Below are 27,118 nucleotides of genomic sequence, written 5' to 3' on the forward strand. Positions count from 1 at the left end.
AGAGAGAGAGAAACTCAAGTGTCCTGGTTGTCCAATTGCGCTGTCCTGCTCCACACTGGGAACTGGGCGGCACTGGTACCCACACTGCGCATCGCATCGCTGCTGCTTACTTTGTTGGCATCGAGTTACCCATCACTTTTCTCACTGGGGCTGACCTTGGAATCACCTCCCCCGCTGCCGCACTCTCCTTTGTCGTACCACCATTTGTTTTTCAATTTGTCCAACAGGCCTTGTTCATTCAGTTTTAGTACTGCGAGGTTAACCGCATTTCTTGAAACGATAAAACATACTTGTCAGACAGGGTGAGCAGATTTTAGACTCTTTTTTTTTGTTTGTTTGCTTGTTTTGTTTTAATTTTTTTTCTTTGGCTTCTGTGGCAACTCTTTTCACAAAAAAACGAAGTGGGAGAAAGGCCACGATCATGTTACTATGAGTTACTGAAAATCTGAATCTTTGGGTAAGGTGGTAGAGCATAACCAAAAGAAAATAAAGGCAAGAGTGCTAATCTGGGGGGCTCTATTTTCTACAGCAATGTACTCACATCCACAACAAACAAATAACAGTGGCTTGAATGTGACTCCACTAAAAAAAAAAAACAAACAACAAAATAGGAATACAAAGAGTTAACTACTTAGTAAAGAGATGTGTGCAAAGAAATTCAAAGTGCATTCTCTTTCCCCCAAGGCATATCCCCCAAATTAAAAAAAAAAAAAAAGAAAGAAAGAAAGAAAAAAATCAAAATAAAGTGTCATGTCTCTCGGTTTGATTCTGTTAGAATTCAACCATTTTTTTAATCAGTGTGTAGGGTTTGTAAGACACAAAGGCTAGAAATGCTGGTAAAGGAAACTCAAAGATGAAACCAAGCTACGCAAAGATGTAGTTTTGAAAATGAATGTGATTTAACTCCAAAATGAAAAGAAAAAAAGCTATAAAATAAAGCAAACCAAACCAAACAAAAGCCTGCCGTATAATTTAAAAGTGTATCCAAATGTCTCAAAACATTCAGCAACTTTTCTGATCATGTCTGTGATGGTGAGTTACCTCATGTCCGTATACAAACCGTAAGAGTCTTAAAGACACATCAGGGTAGGTGGGATACTATAACAACATTGAGCACATTGTTATACTATTCCACCCACCTTAATGAGGATCCTTTAGGTGTGGCGATGCCGTAGCCTTTGGAGTCCAGGTTGCCTCCCACTTTCATGGTGTCGCAAGGTTTCCTCTGCTCGATGTACTCATTCATGGTGGACTCCAGCAGGTAGGCATACTTCCCTTTGGATTTCCTGACTCTGGCCACTCCTTCGGCCGTTGTTCTCACAAACACAGAGGGCTCTGCGCTCCGCATGTAAGTCCACATCTTATCAAACACTGCGATTTTAGATCTCTGGGGAGAAAGCAAAGGGTCCAGGGAAGACTGAGATAGCCCTTAGGAGATTCTGACAAAGCAGAAGGCAGGCGGGACATCTGTGTGCCAACACAGATACTGCCTAGGAAAAAAATAAAAATCTTCAACTTTTAATATTTTTGATAAAATTCTGTTGCTATGAAAATTAATTTCCTTTGCATTCATGAACACCTCAAATAGTTTGTAATATCAATGAAGTCACTACACACAAAAAAAGTAGGAACCTATACTGAATCAAAAAATATGCTATAAATACATAAAGGATCTATTTCAAAGAACATCAAAGGATATTTTTATCGCCTCAATTCTAAATATTCTATCCTTAATTAGAGCAGAACAGGAATTCAAATGCCTAATTAGACTTGAAAAGCACTAGGCATCAAGACCCTGATGTAGAGACGCTAAGCAAAAGACATGGTCAATGATGCTGGAAATTGCTATTAGACATTGTGGGGTTTAAACTTCATTGTCAACTTCACTGGCTTTGGAATCGAGGAAGACATAAGTCACTGGGCATATCAATGAAGCATGGCACTTGAGCAGTAACTGAATTTGCATCTTGACCAGGAAGTAGAATGCGGAGAGAGCAAACCAGGAATAGTATGAGCTTGGAAACCTCCAAGCCTACCCCGACAAGGCTACACTGCCTAATCCTTTCCAGACAGGTCTACCAACTGGAGAAGAAGTATGCAAATCCACAAGTGAGCAGGACCAAACCATTCAAAACACCATTAGGTGAAAGAAAAATGTTTTCCTTTTTTTTTTTGTCTCATTGTTTCCATGTCTGGCAGGTGAGTTCATCTGTCCCCATGCCTCCTCTTGGGGGGCAGCTTTTCCTGACACTGTATTCTGTTGCTGATATCAGAGTTTAGCATCTTTGGGCTTCAAGTGTTGACTGAAGATGGATGGCTCCCCAGCAATCTTCTAAGTTTCAAAGTCAGGGTGGGAGTGCTGATACATCTACTTTTGTGGGCTGAGGATCCCCTAGAGCCTCAGCCACTTCAGTGTGAAACAGCAAGACTATAGTACATAAGACAGTCTAATTAACTGCATTTTATTATATTTTAATTCTATTAGTGTTGTTCCTTTAGTATTTACTACTCCTCTGGTATCATGAACCATGATAAATACAGACACAAACTCATCTATTTCTAAAACAATAACATTTTAAGGACTATTCATTGGCCATTTATAGTATTTCTTAAACAGTAATTTTTTATTTGAATATGGAGCATTAGAGTACTCTTCGCATCAAGAGTAAGCTATTATTTTCAATGATGGATAAGAAAGAAGGAAATAGTATTATTGAATTAGTACATATCATAAAAATTAGTTGACTCTAAAACAAGGGCAGTCTGCAAAGGAGACATTTAATATTTTCTGCACAAAGCTAAAACCAGCTGCATATGGACTGAAGGGTCAAACAGTTTTATATATTTTTTGCACAGTTCTCACAAATCACCTTAATCATCTTTAGTAAGGTGACATGGAATATTTCATTTTGTTATTATAATTCATTAATAGAAGGCATAGGACCCAAAATTGAAATAATAACTTATTTTAACAGTCATGAGATTTTGAACATTCTTACTATTTTATGTCATGGAACTGTCACTGTATAAACTAAAATTGACAGAAGTTACGTCAACTCATCAAAAATTGGGGAAAGATGAGCTTACAGACGTGCTAAGGATTCCACCCCAGGATTCCAAAGAGCTGCACATGTATGAACATATTTTAGTCTGGTGAAAATCTAATGTCAAGTGCAGTTAGAGTAAGAGCAGTCTGTCTCTGAGATTAGTAACTCTATGTTGTCATTACGTCAGAAGGACAGCTAAATATATACAGACTCGGTGCCATTGCCATTCAGTGCTCTATGGAATGAGAAGTTCTAGGTGTCCTCCCCTAAAATGTATCAATGTCATTTCCCCAATTACAGTTTTTATTAGATAATAATTTTTCTAACTCATGGAGACATGTTTCCATTACTGAAATTATTCCCCTTTGAGATCACAGATTTGGAAGCATTTTCTTGTCATGCATCCAAGTTAGGTGTTGGGAGCAGTGAGACCCCAGATCCTGAATTTCTTGTAAACAATTTGTTTTCCCCTGATCTGAGTGCCTACAGCTGCTCTGAGCACGAGACCTTCAGGAGTTCCTGATGGCAGGAGAGTGGTTTCAGGTGCATTTGGCTGGGGTGTGGCTATCTCTATATAATCTGCCCCTGAACACAATAAAGGGGGCATTCTAGGGGCTTTGGTATCAGTGTTAAAAGGTCTGCGTCTCTGCGTCTGTGTTCTCAACCTCCAGTCCCTTGTCCAAAGCTTGCGAACTGGGTTCTAGCACACAGAGCGGAGACAAGGGGGGAGGTAGATGGCAGTTAGGTTCTTTTAAAAATGGAACTTCATTGACTAGCTGGGGACTTGGTAAGGCAAACCAACATCCCCTTGGTGTTGGAAGTTGATTTACTTATCATTTCTCCTTTTCCTGTCTCTTTATTATTTATTTTAAAATTTCACTGTGGCCGGGCGGTGGTGGTGGCTCACGCCTTTAAACCCAGGACTCGGGAGGCAGAGGCAGGCAGATCTCTGTGAGTTCGAGACCAGCCTGGTCTACAAGAGCCAGTTCCAGGACAAGCTCCAAAACCACAGAGAAACCCTGTCTCGAAAACAAAACAAAAAAATAAATAAATAATAAATTAAATAAATAAAATTTCACTGTGATCTTAGTAAAATTGACAGTTTTATTCAGCTTCAGGATTTTTTTATTGTGAGTACTCACAAAAATGTGATGCTTAACTTTGGGATATATTATAAACTTATTTTAAAAGTTTCAAAATAAAGTTTCACAAATCCTTTATCTATTTATTCATTGAATTGGTCAATTTTTTTTCAAATTGGTTAAAATATCCAAGGTGCATTAAAGTGTTAAATGTTTTGACGCCCTTTGTGAAAGCCCAAACATTAGTGATGACAATTTCCATTTCATTATTCATAAAACTTTTCCCTACTAGATTAAAGAGTTTTCCCCCAAATATATGTGTATTCTTTCCAAGATTGAAGGGCATTAAAATGCAATATAGAAGATTGACAGTTTTTCAACTGAAGGATTTAGCAGCCATTTTAATTATCTCCAGCCATCAGAAAGTCTGTGCACTGGTGAGGTCTGTACAGCTGACACTTCTTCATCTCAATTCTAGACCCACAAGCTCTCTGAGGTCAACTGAGTCATTGTTATTTATTTTTATAACATTATTTTCTTTGTACTTTTAATTTTTTGAGACTATAACACAATCACATCAATTTCCCTCCCCCTTTATCTCTCCAAACCCTCCTGTTCACACTCCTTTCCTCTGCCCTCTTTTAAATTTATGGCCTCTTTTATACACACACACAAACACACACATACACACACTAGTTTCTTTTTTTAATTTTTTTTTGGTTTTTCGAGACAGGGTTTCTCTGTGGTTTTGGAGCCTGTCCTGAAACTAGCTCTTGTAAACCAGGCTGGTCTCGAACTCGTAGAGATCCGCCTGCCTCTGCCTCCCAAGTGCTGGGATTAAAGGCGTGCGCCACCACTGCCCGGCTACACACTAGTTTCTTAAATATGTAAACAACCCTGCTCTGTCTGCATAATGTTTCCTACACGTCCATGTTTTCATGTATTGCACAGCTAATTGATACGTCCTTCCCTGGGGAATACTATTCTACAACTCTTAACAATCTGTAGTTGCCTACAATTATTTGTCTGTGATTGAGTCCTCATGAACTTCCCACTTTCCAACTTAAAATGTTATTGGTGACATCCTTGCTCAAATTATGTTTAGCCAGCCAGTCGTGTTGGTGAGATTTCATGGGTGTAGATTTTGACATTCCTCGGTCTTACAGCACACTGTCTGTTCCTCTGGCTCGTACTCCTTCCTCCCCATTTTCTTCAGTTATCTCTGTGTGTCAGATGCACATGTTGTTTTGTAGATACATCAGTTATGACTGTGTGATGATATTTTGTTTATTATTTGACAAATAAGCTTGCCTGAAGATCAGAGTGCAAAGCTAACCACACTAGTTAGCCATACAGGCCAGGCAGTGGTGGTGCATGCCTTTTAAAGGAGCACTAGAGAGAACTAGAAGGTGGAATGAAACAGAAACTAGCTCTGTGTTCAGTCTGAAGATTTTTCATAGAGGTAAGAGCTTTCTAGTGGCTAGTTGTTTGCTTTTCTGATTTTCATCTTTAACAGCCAACATCAGTCTCTGGGTTTTTAGTTAGTAGTGCTACATCTAGCACCCATTGTTTGGGATACAAATTCACTAAAAAGCACCACCCAACTGGCTAGGTTTTCCTTTCTTTCCTCTTGCTGGTTTTTCCCTGAACCCCCTTCTCAGGTTGTTGTCGAACTAGGTAGCTGCCTTGAGACCCAGACAGGCTTTTGCTTTCTATGCAGCAGCAATAAGCATCACATCTTCATTGTCATTGGTGGAGGATTTGTGAAAACACTGGAAATTTATTAAGGCAGGAACTAGTTAAAAGGGAGAGTGTTTTCCCTCATGTTACAAAATGGGAAACACAATTATGATAAGGAATGTTAGGTCTCTACATGATTATGCAATGCCTGATTTTAAAAAGGAACATCTAAATGAAGGGGTAATCAACTTAACCAGGATGGGCATACTGTTGATTATCATGTTCATCAAACTTGTTGTCTTCATAACTCTTGGGGATATGGGATGACCCTCTGTATGCTATAACTGTTTTATTACCATTGGTTAATAAAGAAGCTGCTTTGACCTATGACAGTCAGAACAGAGCAAGGCAAGAAAATTAAACTGAATGGAGGGAGAAAGAAGGCAGACTCAGACAGATGCCATGTAGCTGTTGAAGGAAAAGGTTGACAGAATTTACCGGGTAAAATTCTTATAGCCTTGTGGTGATACATCAGAATTCAATCCCTGGTGCTTGTTTGACATGTAATTTTCCATCTGAGCCATCTATACGTTCCTTAAGGAAATGCATAAAGACATTTGGAACACAGGAAAATGTAAAAAGACAAACAGCTGTGAATTCAGACGGCGTACAGGAATAAGTCACTTACTAACTTAGACTGGGGTGCTTTATCTTTCCCACTGTCATTGCTCTACCTCCTTCACTTAAAAAGATGTCTGTATTTTGGGGATAAGGTCCTAAAGGCAGCCATCTAAGTCTTCCTGACAAAATGACCAAAGGTGCTTCATCCTTAAGCATAATCTTCTACCAAAATTATTAAGCTAAATTCTTCTTTCTTTCCTTCCTTCTTTCTTCCTCTTTTTGTCATGTCAATAATGAATCTCTGGTAAAGAAAAGTATTTGAAGCTGAAGGTGATAACTCACTCTTATTCTGGTTTGGGACTGCCTGTGACTAAAAGTCAAAAGGCAGTTGGTGGTTGGAAATTCATGGCAGGTTGGGATGGACAGTAAAGATACTGCTTCAGAAAACCAAAATTAAGCAATCAAAAAATTCATTTGGAATAAAATTATGCAGGATAATGACCACACCTAAACTGTTCAGAAAAGACAATTTCATATATTTACCATATCTTAGCCATGTTGAAATATAAAATGAAAATCCCTTTCATGGTTAAAGTATTTAATTTTGATAATTTTAATTAAATACTTGTGTCTGCCTACAGTTTTGCTATAATTTCATTTATGGTATTTGTAGATGTCTTCAACTGCCATTGGTTTTTAAGTTTCTATTACTCTAAAAAATGAGTAGCCATCCACATCCATACAAGACACTATGCTTTGGGTAAAAACTTTGTAAGATTCAGAACAAAGCTATGCAGAAATATGAATTGTAAATTACTTCAGTGTCATATTTTTCTTCAAGTAATTATAATTGAAATATATATAATATGTAAAATATATGATATATAAAATATAATAATTATAATTGAAAATCTTCTAAATTTACCAACAATGATTATACATAATTTTATTTTACTCTGATCATTAAAATGATGTTAAAATTCTGTTTTTCCTCTGTCCAGAGCCCTCAGACATGTTTGTTGTCATGGCAACTGATGTGGAAAAGATATCTAGTATAAACAGAGATAGATGATTCTTTATAAACAAGGTAATAAAAAACATCAAACCCTAAATCATGTTTGTACATTGTTCTGTAATATTCATCTTCTTTCTGAAGCACACAAACTAGGCTTTTTAAGCATTGTAAAATGAGGGAATTGTTGAATAGTTTCATCATTGTGACCTTTCCTGAGAGATTGTCCCAAGCATTCGCTATTGTGAAAACCAGTGCTTTGTGGATGATGTATGTGCTTCTGCATCGTCTTTAGGCAAAAGTTTTCTGTGGTCTGATGGCGGAGACCTCAGCTGGTGTGGTAGGGGGTAGTTTTTAAATGACCCAGCCAGAAAGTTGGAGACCAGTGACATTTGTGGAAAATACCTGTGGGACAAAGATAACCTATTTATCGTGAAAAAATGCACCAATAATCATAATCCAGTAATAAAATGTAGTCCCTTCTCACTATTGGAACACTGAAGTCCCATGACTTAAAAGCCTCCTGTCCATGTCTTTAGACTTCTTTTCTTGTGAACTTTGAGAACCACTACATGAGATACATGGTCACTAAGCAGGGCAATAACTTTGAAAGGAGCCAATGCCAATGCCTCCTAATGTTTGACCTTTTCTGCAGTGTTCTAATCAGGTAGAACTGAACAGAGGTGGCAGAACCAGCTCCTTACAGGCTACCTATGTCCTTAAAGCCTGCAGATGAATAAAACGCTTCCTCAGATGCTCTGTACAATAGTGAGAAAATTAAAATGTCAGAGAAAGGAAGGTTGCCAACCAGGAGGAAATGACTTCACCTTGTCATCTAGAAATGGTGCAGGCATGTAATCAATCTATATAACATGAAAGAAGAGAAATATGTAATAGATATGACTAACCATGCATGAATATCATCACCGTGTTTACTGTGCTATTCTTTGCTATGTATTCATGTTCAGGATTTATTTAATGGCTACAGTCGTAGATGCTATTTACACATGTGTGAAGGACCAAAAAGAATCTCTTCTTGTGTGAGTAACATCCTACATGTATAGAAATACATATATGGCCACTCTAAATTTCTGCAATACTTGAAAGCTGTACATATGTACGGTTGCTATGCAAATATCAACAGATACTTATTTCTGCCTTACGAACACTGGTGATCTTTGTAATTGTAGCACGGAAATCATTGGAAGTACTGAAAATAATAGAAAAAAAGGAGGGTTTACAAACTAGTGAAATCTCTTTTCTGTATGCCGTGTCATTGGGAATCAAGGACTTATAATGTGTCTTTGCTACACGCAATCAGCAGATGCAAGGACTCTAACATTACTGAAACAGTCCTTACCATCCTGTAAGTAAGCTAGCTTGTAATGACTAGAACACTTTCATCTGTGATCATATTGCATGTTTTATTGGCTCAGGGCTGTTAATGAGGACCTTGTGTGTGCTAGGCAAGAGTTCTGCTTCTGCTTCAGAGATACTCTTAACGGGTGACCCTTCTTGCACACTTTCATTTTTAATCCTTTAATTTTTAATTAAAAATTAGGGAGACCTAAGTGTTCTGGGCTGGTTTTGAACTCATTCTGTAGTCAAGGTAGACCTCAGATTTGTGACTCTTTGCTTTCCCTTTTCCAAATAGCTGAGATTAAAGACATATACTTCCCAAGTCCAGACATGTGTATTCAATGACATTCATGACAAAACATTTCACCCTTAAGGATAATCTCAGTTATTGTAACCCTCTGGTAACCATGACTATTGATTTGTGAAATGAACACACTCACAGACACACACACACACACACACACACACACACACACACACACCTATAAAAGCAGGAAAGTTTCAAACTAACTCTATCTTTCTGGCGAGGAACAATTGCATTGATTCTATGTAGCCGACATTTATGCTGTTTCTAGTATACAGAACGTTTATGATGTTGAGCAACAACACTGCAGCTTACTGCACTAAGATCAGAACAATTGTCCTATCTGCAAAGGAGAGGAATTAGACTCCTTCCAGAAGAGAGGAAGAGTCTTTGCTCTAACAAGGATTTGGCAATGTTTTTCTTCCCGGCACTAACAGCACTAACACGTAACACTTGGTCAGAGAGTACACGTGTGCCCTGTCCTCCCAGAGGCAACAACTGGAAGAAATGGACCGATAACAGTGAGAAGGACTCAGAAGACACAGGAAGAAACTCCCACTCCCCTTCTGAAAGTCAATCATTGTCCTTCGTGGACCATCAGACCTGTCGCGGGCTCACAGGGAATGCCATTGCCTCTCTACATTCTAACTTGCTGTGGGAACATAGCAAACTCAGGTTTTGTTAAAAAAAAAATCATTTTCTAAACAAAATTAAAGAACTATGATCTGCCCTATTTTAATGAGGGGAAATGATCAAAATTGAAACTCTAAAAATAGTAGTTTATATTTGAAATCCTAATTCCCTCCTAATTATAGGAACACTACAGTGGCACTCTAATTAAGTACGATTAGCAAGCCTATGGCAGGTCATGGCAGTGTAACAGAGTCCTTGGAGAGAAAGCTGTAGATATACAGAGGCCACTTCTAGCCCCAAATCTCTCAGACTTTCAACACTGCATTCTACTTTCCCTTTCTTGCAACAAATATTGATCGGCACTGAGGAGAAACACACATCCTAAATTAGAGAATTTAGAGCTCACGCCACGCTTCAAAATCTATATGGACTCACCAATTTCAGTAAGTAATATTCACATAACTTAATTTAATATTAACTTATTTACCAGAACTCTGAAAGTACTCTAGGCTTTGAAACAGCTAATATCACTGTAGTACAAAAAAAGATTACTATAAGCTAGAAATTCAATGTAAGTAACATTTACATGAACAAAGTTATTTAATGAAACTGATAATTAAAATTAGATTCATTTGTATGAAATCCAAATTGGATTTTAGAAACAGACATTCATCTCTATGTGTTCTAAGTTTTATTCATTTTTTTAGCTCTTATTTGATTTGGACAGTGTCCTTATTTCTCAAATTGTTTTCCCCAAACCTGAATTCAAAGCTTGCTATTGTTACAACAGAAAAATGATGTCATTACTCATAGATGTTCTAGTGGAATTAATAAAATTCCAAGTTTTAAAATAACAGACAAAGGAAAGCCTAGCAACACAATGAAATTATGTCATAGTAGGAGATGTAATAACATTAGAATGGTTCGCCGGTTCTTCGATCAGGTAGTCAAAAATCAGGTGGCCGAAAAACAAAACACATGCTCACACCTTCAACCCACTTCCTCCATTCCCTCCTCCTGGAAAGCTGGCCACCATGACAATCAAATTGGCTAGCTTTCAGCCTGCCTAGAATGTACCTTACATGAAGATCCAAAATACCTAGAGCTAAAAGACAGTTGAAGAAGACCATAGAACAAATGTGTGGTGAACATTAATCTCAGGATAGTTAGCAAGCATCCCTTTGCATCCTCTCTCCTTTCCAGCAATATAAAATTTCAACTACACTCAGATAATAGAGTGAGAATTCTTGGGGAATTGGTGACAGGACAAATACTTTATCTTTAAGCTGTCTAAATATATGGTTTGCTCACTACATTTAGCATAACACTCATTAGGTTGGAGTTTCTTTCTTAAAGGGGATCTAGGACTGAATTCCCTTACACTGAACTATGTGAGGAGGAATGGTATACCAAGGTTGAACTAAAGATTTACAATATCCTAGAAAAAAACACAGGAGTAGACACAGAAGGAAACCATTCTAGTATTGCATTGTATGACCCCATTATCAAATATTAATGCAAGTGGCAAGTGTGTCAAAAACTAATCATAGACTTTGATTTAATCTAACTTGGAGAGATGAGCCTTTGAGAACAATACATATCAAATCACAAACATGTCATGCATTTCAATGAAAGTCATAGTGTTTTTATATTTGGTGGTATGTTTATCTTAAATTCCCTCTCCTGACAGGAACACAGTAAGTAGCAGCTTGTAAATAGTCAACCACACAGTTTTTTTCTCTCACTAAGAACTCATACAATGTTGTGTGCACTGAGATCCAGCCAAGGCTCTTTCAAGTTCCTTCTGGAGCTACCATAAAAGACACAGCAAGGACCCGATCACATTTCAATCCCAACTGATGCTTTATCTTCATATAATCAAATGTGGACAGGGTCATGTGGAGCGAAAACTTTAATTGGTCTTAATAATAAAAACCCAGAGTCAGGTATAGGGGTTAATGCTGAAGATCAGAGTAGCATAGAGGCCAGCCACTAGAGAGTTCTTTTACTGCTACCAATGCTCAGGCCAAAAGGAGGATTCTGCCTCAGCGGCATCTCCACACTCCATCTGTCTCCCCCAAAGCTCAGCCTGCAACTGTCTCCACCAAACCCAGGCATATATAACATGAAAGAAAGCTGCGGCACCCTTTCCTTAGAGAATAGTAATAACCTAAACTGCATTGGTTTCGATTTTCTTCTCAAGGAAAGTCAATCAGTTTTTAGAAAATTAAGATTGCATAACAATATTATTTCTTCTGAGGAACTAACAGTAAAGAAGTGTGGAAGCACAGCAACAGTTGGACATCGGAACAATCTGAGATAGAAACATACCAAGATCAAAGTCAACAGAGACAGCTGGTTCTTTCCACACAGCACCCTTTCATGGACCATGGGAAGAAGAGGGAGGCTAATTTATAGGGATTAAATTTAGAGAAAGCAAACAAGCAACACAGATACTAAGAAACCAGAATCTCTTACCCTGAAAAACTCTTTAGTGGAGCCAGAGTCTAATGTTCCATAAGCAATTTCTGTTTGCTTAGACAGATCCTCGGCACTTTCAATGGGAGACACCATCCTCTCTACGGTCAGGAAGGCAGCTAAGTTAGCCGTGTAGGAGGAGATTATGATCAGGGTAAAGAACCACCACACACCTCCAACAATGCGCCCAGAGAGGGATCTGATAACAAGTATGAAATGGATTCGTAAAGTGAAATGAAATATCTAATATAAAAACAAGTTAACATTCATATGCAAATAACCGCTTACAGAGTAGTTCACTTTATACCTTGCAATATATATTTTAGCTCAAGAAACTAGGAACTACTAACAATTTGGGACTAGAAGTACAGAGTAATAAGATTGACATCTGAGACCTACACTATTCTTGGGATCTTCCCATAATTATAGACCTAAGTAAATAATGGTGTAAAATTTCACAAGAAAGTAACTTCAGGATGTACAAATGTCTCATCTAATATACATAATACTTTGTCTACTTATGATGCAAACACAAACAGAAGAACCTTAGAACAGCATTAAAGTTAATAACAAAACAAGTATTACTAAATTGTGCAGCATTAATATAGCTTTCAACATAAGATACACTCTCCCCTTAATGCAGCTGACCCCCACCCCCCAAACAAGCTCAGCTCCATCAAAACATCAGGTTTTGGGGTGTGAAGATCATGTGCTTGATACAGCACCGGAGAGAAATGGAAAATGAAATAACACTGAATGTAAAACATAATTCTTAATGAGTAAATCAGATGCCTTCACGGTGTGGACTGCTCTGACCCTGTTCCTTTGTGTTTCCTGCTTGAGAGAGAAAGAAACCTCAAAAGAAAACAAATTAGATGTTTAAAATTTAAAAGACATAAATTCCTAATGTGAAGTACAAGAAGATGGCATCATCTGTCTGACTATAAATACACATGATGTTTTTAAAAATCTTAATAGATTGCCAATGTTTTTCTTTAAATATTGAAGGAGATGAATGCAGTTATGTAGATACCAACAAACATCTGCTGTGTTATTTTAAATTTTATGGGATTCGGCATATAATTGAGAAATTTGAAGTAGCAGCATTTCTAGATTGTTAAAACATGAAAGTTGGTCAATTTAATGGCAGAATCAAATTTATTGACTATTAGCATTAAGTAATGCAACCTTTGATAAATAGATATAAGATAAATTTCTGGTGATTTTAGTAGAATAGACCACTTGTTCAATACAAAAGAACTAGCTAATTTCAAAAACCTTAAGGTTTAGGCCATCTGTTGCTTTAAATGAAAAACTGAAAAAGTGTAATTTACCTCCAAGCCAAAGTCACTATAAAATGTGAATATTTAAATTAACATGTTAGAAAGGAAAGTTTTAAATATTTCTCACATGGACTCTAAATCAAATGTTTTATAAATATTGGTTCTGGAAAACCCTGATATGGACACAGTCATCTTCCTATGTATCCTGTCTTCCTATGCTGCAGGATAATTATAGGATACACACCTTGAACTCTGAGGACAGACTCAGAATTGCTGCTTGCATCCCTCAACACTAAGGCTGTTTTTTTTTTTAAATACATTTGACACTGTGCAATATCTCCTACCTGATTAAGAATTGTGCTTATATGTTATTCTATTCTAGTTAAAAAATAAAAACTACCTATCATTTTGCTTTTATTTCAGTGCTTAAAAATATTATTAAGATCAAATATTCCACTGTTACTTTAAATATATTAATTGTAAGACAGAACATATTTTTAGATTTTATCACTTATCTTTATTTTAAAATCAGAAATTAATTTTTCTGAGAGTTCTGGAGAAATTTATTAAGAGGAGAAAACTTGATTTTGATTTGTAACAAAAGTTGCCATCATCAAAAATAGAGATTTTTTACTTTCTGTAGCAGATGCTGAAGAAGGGGAAAGCAGAGACACTGTCATGTCTTCTAAATACACATCAGATAATGATGTTTCAATGGCATATGATTTACATGGAGAGATCTTGTGGATGTAAAAAAAAAGCAGCCTGAAGAATACCACTAATCATTTTGCACATTGTTTTTCTAATGCCTATGTTTTAAAAACATATCTCATAGTGAAGGGACCCCAAACCAACTTCCTTTCTTCTTTTGTTTTTTAATTTCAGGCAAGTTATAGTCACTGGTTTCAGCAAATTGTCCTAGACTGTACTTCAATTGCACTCTCTCAGTGTTCTTAACGGAGTTCCACGACAGATTTCACCTGGAAAGGGTGATGCATTTCCAAAGTTTATCAAAGGAGTTTCTAAGTGCTCTGTTCATTTTCAGCTCACCCATTCTATTGCTCTGCTGTGCAGCGGCCATAACTGCATTCTAAGACAAAGGAGTGCACTTCATTCTTTTAATAAAAAAATCATTAAATTGGTCAGTGCTATGTTCTAGGCTCAGTTTTAAGTGTATATACAGAAGATAAGCAGAAAGACAAGTATATTTTTAGTATAGGTGTTATATCTAAATATTCTGAAATAAAAATATATTGATAAAGGAAATACCCTAACTGAAAACCGAAGTTTCTTACTAAGACATGAGTGTCCTTGCGTGAGAACTGTAGTGAGATTCAAGAATAAAATCAAAGCACAAAAGAAAATACACTATTTCAGAAGCAAGCTTAATAAAAAAAAAAAAAAAGAGAGAGAGAGAGAGAAACTGTCTGAATGCCATAGCGGACCCTGGAATGTTCTAGAATAAGTGTGCCTTCCATCCCAGCCACAAACACAAAAGATTTTCTGATGCTTAGCAGATACTAGATAGCAAAGCATCTGCGGTGCCATGCTGTGAGTGGGAGGTGGGAAGCTCCCAGACCCGGTCCATCTCTGGGAACACAGGACAGTACCCACTTCATTACAAACCCCCACACACTTCTGCTTACCCGAAAGGCAGAGCAGAACGTGTACCAGGCAAGCTCAGCTGCCTTTACTTACAATTAATGACCATGATTCAATGGTCTTACCCAAGCTCAGCTGCCTTTACTTACAATTAGTGACCATGATTCAATGGTCTTACCCAAGCTCAGCCATTAAAGCTGCTGTTCTATGGACCAGATTGTCCTCTGAGTTTTCAGTTTTGCTATTTTTTTCTTCCTTATTCTTAGAAACTGATCATCACAACTCTAATTTAAGTCGGCTAACTAAATATAGAGACAACAACCCTTCTACATGTTGTCAGAGTTTAACTCTGTACTTAGGACCATATACTCCTTTGTGCATTCCATGAAAATTTATTTAGACCATTTCTAATTCATGGAAGACCTAAATAGAATCCACTGTGAATGTGGAGCTAAGATTTGTCTTTATAAATACTTACTTTATTTGTTTTTTTCCTTTTTAATGGAACTTTTATAATACACTACCATTATAGCTACTGACTATCAGAGATCAGTTGTTTAATAATTTCTGCCTAAGGGATAAATTTCCTTTTTTTCAGCCAGAAAAAGATACTTTAACACTCAGAAAGCTATGAATTTTAACGATGTTTATATTCATTTTGAAATTAATTGCTTGTAATCCACTAAATACTAAAAACTAATATTTGAATGAATTCTCATTAAAAAAAAAGTCACTCCCTTTACTAGTAAAGATTTACCCTTGGAATCAAAGGAGGCTATCTACCTCAAATTGAACTGCCCCAGAAGACAAATAACATCCTGGCTTTAAATGTTAATGATACCACACTAGCAGAAGTAGGATTTATTTCTCTGAAGAGACAAGGGTACTTATCATGCGTGTTGTAACATAAACAAAAGCAATTGGTGACAGATATATGATAATTAGTCACTTTAGTCTGAGATGAATGTATCCTGATGGGAATCTCTGATGTGTGAGTGGTACCATTCAATAGACATCTGCAGCAAAGTCATTGGTTTTCTGTCTGCATTTTTAGATACCTGAAAATGTATGATCAACCGCTATACACAGAAGCCTAAAATTCAAAAAGTTTAGTAATCTCTCTCACACCGTTTTCATGAACTGATGATAAAAGGAAAATAAAGAGATGAAGTATGTTCAAATGAAGTGTTGTCTAACAAGCTGTTGACTCGGAAATAGCTAACATCGCCCATTTTCCCATATACAGGTCTGTGGATCAACACACAGATGACTGTAAAATGAGAATATGCAGCAAAAACACGGTACCACTCCAAGCAGGCATGGAATGATAAGAACCTTATGCATTTTATAGCCTCTCCATGGTGTGTACAATTTCACCAGGGAAACACATGGCCAACATTCAAAGAACGTTGTTCAGGTATTTCGCAGGCTTACGCCGATGGTAAAAGTTTGTCCGCTAAGCATCTTAAATTGCTCGGACAAGCAGTCGGCAGCTGGAGACATCTTCATAGTGAACTCATAAACACCATGGACATCCACCTGAGACCTAAAATGCACAAAGTTGAAGCAGGCGAGTGACCAACCTTGGCGAAATATCGCATCCTTGCTGCATAAAGGCACCCAGGGAAAACCAGAGACTATTAAAAATCCCAAATTCATTAGTTGATTCACTACTTTGTGTTTCTCTTCCATCTTCAAACTCCTCAGTGTGCCACTCGTAGGGGCTAAATCTGCTGACCAGGAATAAAACTACACTGACCCCAATGTAGGCAAACACTATGCACATCCAGATCTCATAGGCTAAAGGATCAAGAAAGGAAAACACTCCTGGTTTGGACTTCTGAGGCTTCTTGATCATGATAGAGATTCCAAGACTCATGAAGGGCTTGGAGAAGTCAATCACCTCTTCTCTCACAAGGGTGATAGTTAACGGAGCAATTGCAATGTCAGCTTTCTGTAAAGGAAAGAAAGGAAAATAACAGGACCCACCATTATGGTTAAGAAAGACACATGTTTAAAACTTGGGATGGAAATTCAAGAGTGGCAGTAATTATGGCTCTGGTGCAAAAGAATAAGAAAGAGGGCCATGTATTTATTCACCTACTACTATAGACAAATCGTTGACCTATCTGGCTTAGATAAGGTCATTACACATTTCCTGTGATATACACTTGAAGTTTGGGGATAACGTATGTGCTTAAAGACTGGTCAATGCATGTTTCAATTAATTTTCAAGTTTGCTTCTTGTTTTTGTTTCAACCTTTCAAGTTTTATCAAATAAATAAAACAGTTGTTTTCTAGAGCATCATGGAATGCCAAAGACTGATAAATGGCTATTTTAAAATAGAATGACCATTCTCTCAACAGTGGTTCAAACTGAATTACTTTAGCTGTAAAGAGATATGTACTTACCCCATATACAAGCTCTCCAACCATACCATTCCAAATTTTGGTGTCTGCATCCCTGGCCCCATACTTGCCATCCCCAACAATAGTCAACTTGTACTTGAACCCACAATGTTTGGCAATTTCTGCAGCTAAGTCAACACAGTAGCCCTCATAACGCTCATTCCCCTCAAGCATTTCATGATTTTTCTTCATCATAACATATGGTGATTCCTGTAAGGAAAGACAATATGTTCAACTGATTATCATCATGATTTACATACTGCTATTATGTCAAACCCATAGCTTAATAATTACTTATTATACCTAGGCATATGTTAGATATAGGTAATATGACAGACATTGAAATAACAATATAGAGGCATAGTGCTTCTACAATCAGCCTCCTCAAATCTCTCTATTATTGGTCATTAAAGTGGCTTATGTCTAATCATATTTGAGTAAGATACATAAAAGCTCTCGGCATAGCCTCTCGTTTTATTTGTAATCCTTAAGCACCAGAGAGGGAAATTTTTGCTCAACAGCTTCTACCTTTGGGTCTTCCTTACCCTATTGAGTTCAGGCAAGATCTGTGTTACTGCTACTCCAAGTACAAACATCATGTAGGAAAAAGCTGCATGTACAATGATCCATAAACTGAAAATGGTCATTGTCATGGCAACAAACTGATTCTATTCCTGAGAGTTTTGTGTCTCACTTCATCTAAGAGATGTAATACGCTAGAATAATGTTACCTGTATAGTTATAGAAGCTCTCTCTCTAGAAACCCATGAGAGAGGAAGTATGATGAAATTATTCAGCAAATCTAATGTTGTTCATTTTGGAGTGTTACAGAATATAAATCTAATTGAGTTAGTGGTTCCTTTCAATAGCATGATGAGGGTGAGAATTCCCAAATGTCTAACTCACACTCATGAAGAGAATTCCAGGTGCCACTAATGTTTTATCTAAATCTCTTATAAGTGTCTTGATATTTTCATCTTATGTTGTTAGGAAAATGAATCCACCAATTTGTAACCTCATTACTAAGTAAAAGTGCCAAACCATCTTATCACAAAACCACATATCCTAATAAATTCCACCTCCTCCCCACCCCTTGCTTGGCATTGTGTCTTCATGATCCACACATCCAGGCAAGCTTTGCCTCCTTCTTTCAATAGTCATGTATTTGGAACAGGGCACATGGCTACCACTGTGTTCAAATGATTGGTATAAAGGAGATCACACTTGCCTTTCATTGTGTATAAAGAGGGCTTAGCAACATTATTAGCAGCATTATTAGATCATATTACTAAATTTGGGGGAGGGTGGAGATGAACCAGAGTTGGGTGAGATTTGAAAGGATGTGTAAAAAGCGAACAAGACTTTGCTCTGCTGTTCACTAGTGTCTGCAGCAGGGTATCAGTTATCTATCAAGCTAGACTCCAGCCTCCTAGAGGATGAGAACATTCTACCTGCTTCAACTCAGCCTGTGTATAACCCTTAGGGTAGGTAAGCATGCAATAACGGACACAATGACAAGTAAGCAATGAATTAAGCATTGTAAAAGCTGTTTGGTGATCTTCCTATTCTAAAGCCTAAACATCAAGTCTCCAAGTAGATACTTAGAATAAGAAAGCATGCAGCCCAACCTAGGAACATGCGATTAATTACCAAGATTGTGGTCACCACCACAGTTTTGTTTTCAAGCCCAGATGTGTCATTTCCAGAAGGGAGTTCAGTTAGGGTGACAACCATTTTATCCATTTCACTCCAGTACCCAATCTGGAAAAGGTCACAGTTGAGGAACAATGATGAGAAGTGGCCTGGATTCATGGAAAACACTTGACACTTTTAAAACCCATGTCTGCATCCAGAACAACGCCCACCTTACACAGATTTCTAAGGACCAGCAACAGCTTTACCTTCATGAACATGCATCTGGTTGGAAATGAGATTCCAAAAAAAAAAAAGAGAGAGATAATTCTTAAAATTGGATGGAATCTTTCTATTTTATTATTTGTTTGTTTATTTTTGTTTATTTGACTCAATAACTTGTTAGGTATCCTTAGTTTGTCTAGAACTCACTATACAGCTCAACTTGCGTTCAACTCACAATCCTCTGCCTCAGCTTCTGTAGTTCAGAGATTAAAGTCATGTGCCAGTGCACCTAGCTCACTTTTCACATTTACTGGAGAATTTGGTTGGTGAGGTAATAATTTATATATGTAAATATATCCCAAACAGTGACAATTTAGCCAGACTACTTTAAGGCAAGATTTTGAATTAAACAGATTAATACATGCTTATACCACTATTTATTTGATCTAATCGCACTACATCTTTAGCAGTTCTTTTCTATCTTATAATTAAAGTCTTCTTATCAAAGTTGAAAAAGTATGTAACACTTCTGCATATAGGTACCATTTTAGATTAATTATTACTATCACTTATGAAAAATGAGTTGATTTGATTCAAAACAAATCTCAAAACTGGAATTTGTTTCTAGAAGCGGCTCGTCACTGTCTACGTGCACATGCTCTCTGAAGCCAAAAGTGGAAAATGCTCACGATGGAATCTGCCTCCTCAAAGAGAGACCCCATTTTAAATCCTTAAAGTTTTACCTTCCGGGGCCCGTTTGTTTTGAGCTCCATGATATTAATCGTGTAGTTTATTCTTTTTCCATTCTGGTCAAACTTTATATTCCCAGAGAGACCTTCAACTTGAACCTAAGGATGAAATGGAAATAGAACACAGTTATAAATTTATTAAATCCAAGATGCAAACTGGGCAGATTGCTCACACTGACCTGAACAGGTTACTGTTTACTCTGTGTGTGTGTTTAAGCTTATTTATTTATTTTTGTGTTTAAGTTTATTATTTAAATAACATGTTTTTCATTTATTTTACTTACCCACCCCCACTCCCTCCTCCCCTTCCATACCTTTGCTTTTCTCCCCTTTTCCATCTACTCTCCTCCCCAAATGTTCCCCCGCCATTATCATTCAGAAAGAGGCAGACCTCCCGTGGGCTTGCACAAAGCTCGGTACATCTACCTGAGGCTTAGCTCCTCCTCTTACATTAGATGAAACCAGGTAATCCAACATGGGGAACAGGTTACCAATAGCCAGCTGAGCACCAGGGAGAGGCCCTACTCTGATTGTAAGAAGCCTTACTAAGAGCCCAAATGAATTGTCACACACATGCAGAGGTTGGCCTAGGTTGTTCCCATGTAGGCTCCCTGACTGTTGGTCTAGTGTCCACGAGCTCTCAGGAACTCAGGTCCGCTTTCTCCGTGGGTTCCCCCATCATGACACCCCTGGCTGGTACAATCCCTCCTCTTTTTCTTCCACAAGACAGCACAGTAATTGTCTGTGGATCTCTGCCTCTGCTTCCATCAGTGACTGGATAGAGTATCTCTGATGGCAATTAGGGAAGTCACCAATCTGCTTACATAAGGTGGCCAATTCATGCATTCTTTATACTATTGCTAGGAGTCTTAGTTGGGGTCATCGCTGTGGGCTCTTGGGGGGCTTCCCTGGCACCAGGTTTCTTCCTATCCCCCAATACTCCCCCATTAAGACATCTCTTTTGTTACTCTCCCCCACCATCCTGCCTCCAACAGACTTCCCACAGAAGTCTGCTCTTTCTAGCTCCCATGTCTCCATCCTCTCAACTCCCACCCACAGTGTACCCAGGAGATCTTTTCTCCTTCCTGTTCCCAGGGAAATTCATATCCCTCCTTGTGACTCCTTGCTATCTAGCTTCTTTCGCCCTATGCAATGGAATGCTACTCAGCTGTAAAAAATGATGACTTCATGAAATTTTCAAGCATATGGATGGAACAAGAAAAAAAAATCATTCTGCATGAGGTAACCCAGACCCAGAACAACAAACATGATATGCACCCACTCATAGTTGGTTATAAGGACTAAAGTGCAGGTTAACCAATCTGTCTACTCTTTACCCTACCTTTGTCTTCTGAGGAGACAACATGGCCTGTATATTCAACATAAGGAATAAAACAAAGGTAACTTATATGTTTTGGCAAAACAAAAACAAACAAACAAAAGTCGTACAGAAGTCAACTTAATGACTGTGTGCTGTCACATTCGCACCGGTTCTGTGAAACTGACCTGTTTGAGGGCCCTTTCTATTTCTACACCTTGTCCCCAAGGCACAGCTGGGTTGGCCAAACAATCCCCCGCATTGCCTCTCCGGGAGATTTCAATCCTCTGCTTCCGAAGGTTGCGGAATGCTTCGGTCATCACTTGGACAGCATCGTAGGTCAGGGCAGACGTATACTAAAAAAAAAAAAAAAAAATCACACATTTTATAGGGATGGGAGGAATTCAAAACTTTGTTGCCCATGACCTAGCCTACCATGCAACACAGGTCATCCAGACTGCTCTTGCCTACCAAGCAGTATGAATACTGGGTAAAAAGGACCAAGACGTTAAACACATCTCCTCCATGTACCTATCTTAGAACCCAACCAGAGGTTGGGCTATGGGACTACAGAACTCATTCTGAATACTCAATATGCCCAAATATCTCAGTACATCAGCTAACTTAAGCAGAAGCTTATTGTATTTGTTGAGATCAGGTTATCATTGAACCAGTATTTTATGGACAGCTGTGATGATATATAAACTTTCAAATTAACAATAAGCATATCTTCAACGACCAATATGAAATTCATTGGTTAAAATAGACAGAAAATAGATGAGTTTTTGAACCTGAATCTTGAATTCAAGATTGGCAGTGCCTACATACTCTTTAGAGTGATGTTAGACCACTTTTTTGCCTTCTCCTTTGTGTTTCTGGTGTTGAGGAAGAAGAAACAAACTCCACCACTCCTCAGCTATTTCTGTGATTTAACAGTCTATGAGGAGGCCAGCTCAAACTTACAGAGGCTGAGCATGCATTCACATGACTCGGGCAGTCCTTGCCCTTTTCCCTTCCCCTCTACACCCCCAAAAAACCATTTGATGGCATTCCTACTGCTACTCACCAAGGTCTACACACTATTTGGCCACTTCCTCCTCCTGAAGCTGGTTACCAAGTCCAGCAACCAAAAGCCCTCGTTGGCTCACCTGTTTAACATGCCCAATTAAAATTAAATACCTCATCTTAACACAGGGTTTCCCATTTTATCTTTATTAACCACTATTTGCCTATGTGCCACATCTGTCTCCATCTGTCCAGAGGCACTCCTTTATCCCATCAGGACAAACCACCCTTCCCCTTTTCTTTCATCTTCTATCTCCTTTGCCATGGCATCCTAGTCTACTCTAATCCAGGCTTCTGATTTTTATTTTCTTAAGTATTACACTTGCAGGGTCATTTGCTGCTGTTCATTTCTGCCGCAGTCAGAGAGTGGTGTGGGAAGTCCTTCTGTATATGTGTTGCTTTTATTGGTTAATGAATAAAGAAGCTGCTTTCGGTCAATGGCTTAACAGAGTAAAGCCAGGCTGAAAGAGATATATAGAGAGAGTAGGCAGAATCAGAAGTAGGCATGTAGCTGCCCACAGGAGACAGACACTCTGGAACTTTGCCACTAAGCCATACACAGATTAATGGAAATGGGTTAGCTTAGGATATAAGAGCTAGCTAAAAATATGCTTAAGCTATTGGCCAAACAGTATTGCAAATAATATGGTTTTGGTGTGATTATTTTGGGTCAGAGGGTCCAGGAAGCAAACAGCTTCTGCCAGCAAGGAGGCAGCCATTTTAACTTTCCTTCCCCATTTCATAAAGAATTGCTGTTTGAAAACAGGTGTTGGTGTTTGGTGTTTGGGTGTGGTTTGTCCTGAAAACGCGGTCCAGGAGGGAGCCCCCACTGTGTGATAATTCACTTCCATAACTGATATAGGGACAGTACATTACCAACCTACGTCCGAATGGCATGCAGCACACCGAGCAATCTTACTCTCCAGTAACTTGATTCTTCTCCCACAGTGACCCACATCATTTTCTGAATACCACAGCCTTCACCTATGTCTCGTTCTCAAACCCTATTCCAACTTTGCTGTATTGTGGAGAGGAAGACGTCCTCCCCCCATAGAAGTTCCTGTTTTGTCAGCTGGAGAAAAGCCCAGGCCTCAAAACACATTTGCCCCCTGAACGGACAGAACAGAGCTGGCCACACTTTTCTCAGCCTTCCCATTCATGCAGTGTGCTAAGGGTACACCTCCAGTTTCCTTAAACACATTTGTTTCCGGAATCACGCAATATCCCTCATCAGCACACTCACGATAGTCTCTATAAAAAATCAATTTCTTTATTATTTTTCTACCGCAACTAAAGAAAGAAATGAGAAGAGTGGAGGAGAAAAGGAGAGAGGGAAGGAGGAGATAAAAAGGGAAGAGGAAAATATTTCGTCAAATATTTTTCTTCAAATCGTCATCCCATTTTTTTCTATTCCCTTCTTAGGAAATGCTTTGAGAAAACAATCTGTCCTGGCATATTAACCTTCTTCACTAAGCGTTACTTTTTGCTCTGTGCCTGTGAGTGCCACCCACAGCCTCTGACAGACTCTGATTCTGCTTGGGCAGGGCAGCCCTTCCTACACAGCCATCCTCCAGTTCCTTTCCCGTTTGTTTTATTTATAGCATTTTCCAGCATCTGACCATCCTATGTGAACATTTTTCATCTGTTCCCTGTAACTATCCTCCGCGCCAGAACAGATGCTTCAGGGAAGGGTAGCTCTTGCCTATTACCCCTGAATTCTTATAGACTGTGATTGGGCTTGGCTTATTGAAAGGGCAAGAAGAAACAATGAGGGGATACAGAAAGAAGGAAGAAAGGAAGGAGGGAGGGAGAGAGGAAGGGAGGGAGGAAGGAAGGATTAGAAGAAACTTAAATTTCTGACAACAAAAAGATGTTTAAGGGCTGGGCAACTGTAGCAGAACATCTCCCTAAAATGTGCACAAATCATGCTCATGATTAAAAGAATAAGTGAAAAGATACAGTTTTACAGCTAAGTTTCCAATTCTGGTCAATGAGAACAGCTGAACAAGTGCATTACCTTTAAAAGAGAAAGAAGGGCTAACCACAAGGAAAGGCAGCTCACTCCATTACTTTCACAAGATTCTATTTCATGGATCACTTAAAAGTTGTATTATATTCCTATCAAAAAATTATGTTGATGTAAGAGAAGAATTGCTGAAGCTTAATAAGAAAGGACATAGCAGGCTGCATCTGCCTCCCTGTGTATCTGTTTTTATTAGCCCACAGTGAGAAGCATTCATTTTCTTTCTGTACACTATTCAGTTTATTGCCAAATTAACTCCTAACACTAATTCCTAGGTCTTTGAATAGGTAATGGAACTTAAATTGAATAAGTTGAATATTAAGAAAATATTGCGATTCATATTAAAATTATAGTAGCTAAAAGCCAAGATTTTCATTAAGTCAGCTTGGTCTCATTACAGGGAGGCTCCATGAAGCCACCCACTAACTGTTTCAGAGGACTATAAATGTGAGCAAAATGCATTGGAAATCTGATTAGGCTGAGCTAAAAGCGTGCTGATCCACGCAACACAACCCCATTACTACAGAGCATGCCCACTGGGCGGAAAGTCCCCTCACCCTTGCCCAAATGCTCAAACCTAAACAAACGTTCGGTTTATTGTCCTTTTAAATTAAAATGCCCAGTCAGAAACTCAATTCAGAGCACACAGATAACGAGTATTCCATGATGCAGTGCCTGTTAGCTTCTGGTTTGCATTTCCGGTTCATTTGTTTCCCTCAACGAGTGTGCTCACAATTTTGACTGGAGAGTGAAAGATTTCCATTGGTTTCCACTGCTCACTAAAGTAGATATAAATTAGTTTGGAGAGATGGTGATGGCTGTGTAAATGTCTTCCTCCTCTGAGAAAAACTGCTGTGTCCCTGCCCTGATGTTACGTTCTGTGAACTCTCTCAGCTGAGTTAGGCATTTATCCTTCAGTGGGGGGCCATTTAGCTTAGTGCTTCCCAGCATCACCACTGCCACACTCACACAAGAAATCTGGGAAATCATTTTTATGGTCCATTTTCCAAATGCAAGCTTTATTACATTTTAAGTGTCTATCTATTGAGGCTCTTATTTCAAAGATAAAATGAAATACTCATTTTACATGTTTGTTATGTCCAGTAACATCATGCCACGGGATAGCGTGATCACGGGTACCAGAAGATGGCATCTCTAACACCAGAAAAAGGCTGTAGAGAGGAAAATGTTTGTGTTTATCTCACTTCCTGCATTACAAATATAAAAGAGGATACCACGAATACAATGTGAGTTTTTGTAGATTGCCATATGGTGCCATGGTTTTTTACACACATTTTCTACACCTTGAAAACATAGAAAATTGTATTTAAAACAGAAATACTCACTACTTTCACTCACTACTAAAATGTTTCTAAGTCCTATAGATTTCATTATTTTCAATTTGTTGTGAAACTTGAAGCTCTTTAAGAACAGTTTAGAAAGCACAGAACTTGTATGTCAGAAAGCAGGTCTGGGCTCAGACTTGCCTCTTGATCCTTCCTTGTCTTGGGGTGGTTACCAGAGTGTTTTATGTGATGCTTCTTAAGTGAGGTCCTCAACCTGTGGGTTGTGACCCCACGAGCATGGAGCCCCCACCCTGCAGATTTTATATTATGAGTCCCAACAGTAGTAAAACTACAGCCATGAAGTATCTATGAAATAATTTTATGTTTGGAGGTCACCACAACACAAAGAACTGTGTTAAAGGGTCGCAACATAAAGAAGATTGAGAACCACTGCTGGATCTAGAGAAACAAAACAGTGTCTGTACTGTGTTAGTAGGAACTGAACATCAAGCTAATGGGAGAGAGCCCGTGTTCTCCTTATTCTCCGGTTATCATTTGTGATATGGCAGTTATGAAAAAATCCAAACACACACATTATTGTATTGTGACTTTGTAGTTATTGAAAAACCTTAAGCCACAGATAGTTTTGTTTGATTTTATAGGTGAAGATTACAGGTCTTAAAATAATCATTTTTACACAGTGCTCCACAATTTTTCTACCAGGGAGGAATTTGAAGGCAGCGCTCTGTGACTCTGAGATAATGACCTGACTTTCCAGTTCACCTGAATTGTCACTATGTAAAGCAGAAAATCTCAAATCTTATAAAGTCTTAATAAATTTATAAGAAAATTTAGGAAGCCTTTTATTTTAGTTTCTCACAATGCATAAGAATCAAATAGAGACTCACGGAAAAAGAACAGTGGGAAAAAGTGCACTGTGAGCCTAGAATTATTCACGGAACTTAATTTCACATTCACCAGCACCCACCCCCTGGAAGCGCTGTCTGTGATAAGGTCATCTCTAATTTACTGTAAAGCATCTTGAACATGTGCCCTTTAAAACTGCAGGGCACAGAGGCATCAAACCTTCATGAAACTCTACGTCTTTGGCAGTCACACAAGCGAGCCACAATTCCCAGGACGGAAATGGGAGCTCAGCAGGAAGAAGCCAGAATTAGCATCTTTCATTATTTTCCGTGGATAACAAAGATATTCTCAATGAATATGAAGAAAGAAAGACTTATTTTTAAATGAACACATTTAAAACACACACACATATGTTTAAAATCATATATACATATACACTTATA

General features: G+C 38.3%; 1 protein-coding gene across 5 annotated transcripts in view; it reads right to left on the reverse strand.

The window, feature by feature from the left end:
• Gria2 (glutamate ionotropic receptor AMPA type subunit 2) overlaps positions 1-27,118 on the reverse strand; it is a 120,838-nt gene that overhangs the window by 9,336 nt on the left and 84,384 nt on the right. For 2 of the 5 annotated variants that reach the window (XM_005344130.3, XM_005344133.3), the window contains exons 7-14: positions 21,623-21,790; positions 20,111-20,215; positions 19,161-19,271; positions 17,514-17,720; positions 16,685-17,055; positions 12,217-12,415; positions 1,140-1,387; positions 156-270 (exon numbers count right to left, since the gene is read on the reverse strand). In XM_005344130.3, coding sequence (XP_005344187.1) covers positions 156-270; positions 1,140-1,387; positions 12,217-12,415; positions 16,685-17,055; positions 17,514-17,720; positions 19,161-19,271; positions 20,111-20,215; positions 21,623-21,790 — 1,524 coding nt within the window. Of the gene's footprint in view, positions 1-145; positions 271-1,139; positions 1,388-12,216; positions 12,416-16,684; positions 17,056-17,513; positions 17,721-19,160; positions 19,272-20,110; positions 20,216-21,622; positions 21,791-27,118 lie in introns of all 5 variants that reach the window. The other 3 variants (XM_005344134.3, XM_005344131.3, XM_005344129.3) reach the window with 2 other exon arrangements.

This window comes from Microtus ochrogaster, chromosome 1, assembly GCF_000317375.1.
Source record: "Microtus ochrogaster isolate Prairie Vole_2 chromosome 1, MicOch1.0, whole genome shotgun sequence".
In the NCBI taxonomy this organism is placed as follows: domain Eukaryota; kingdom Metazoa; phylum Chordata; class Mammalia; order Rodentia; family Cricetidae; genus Microtus; species Microtus ochrogaster.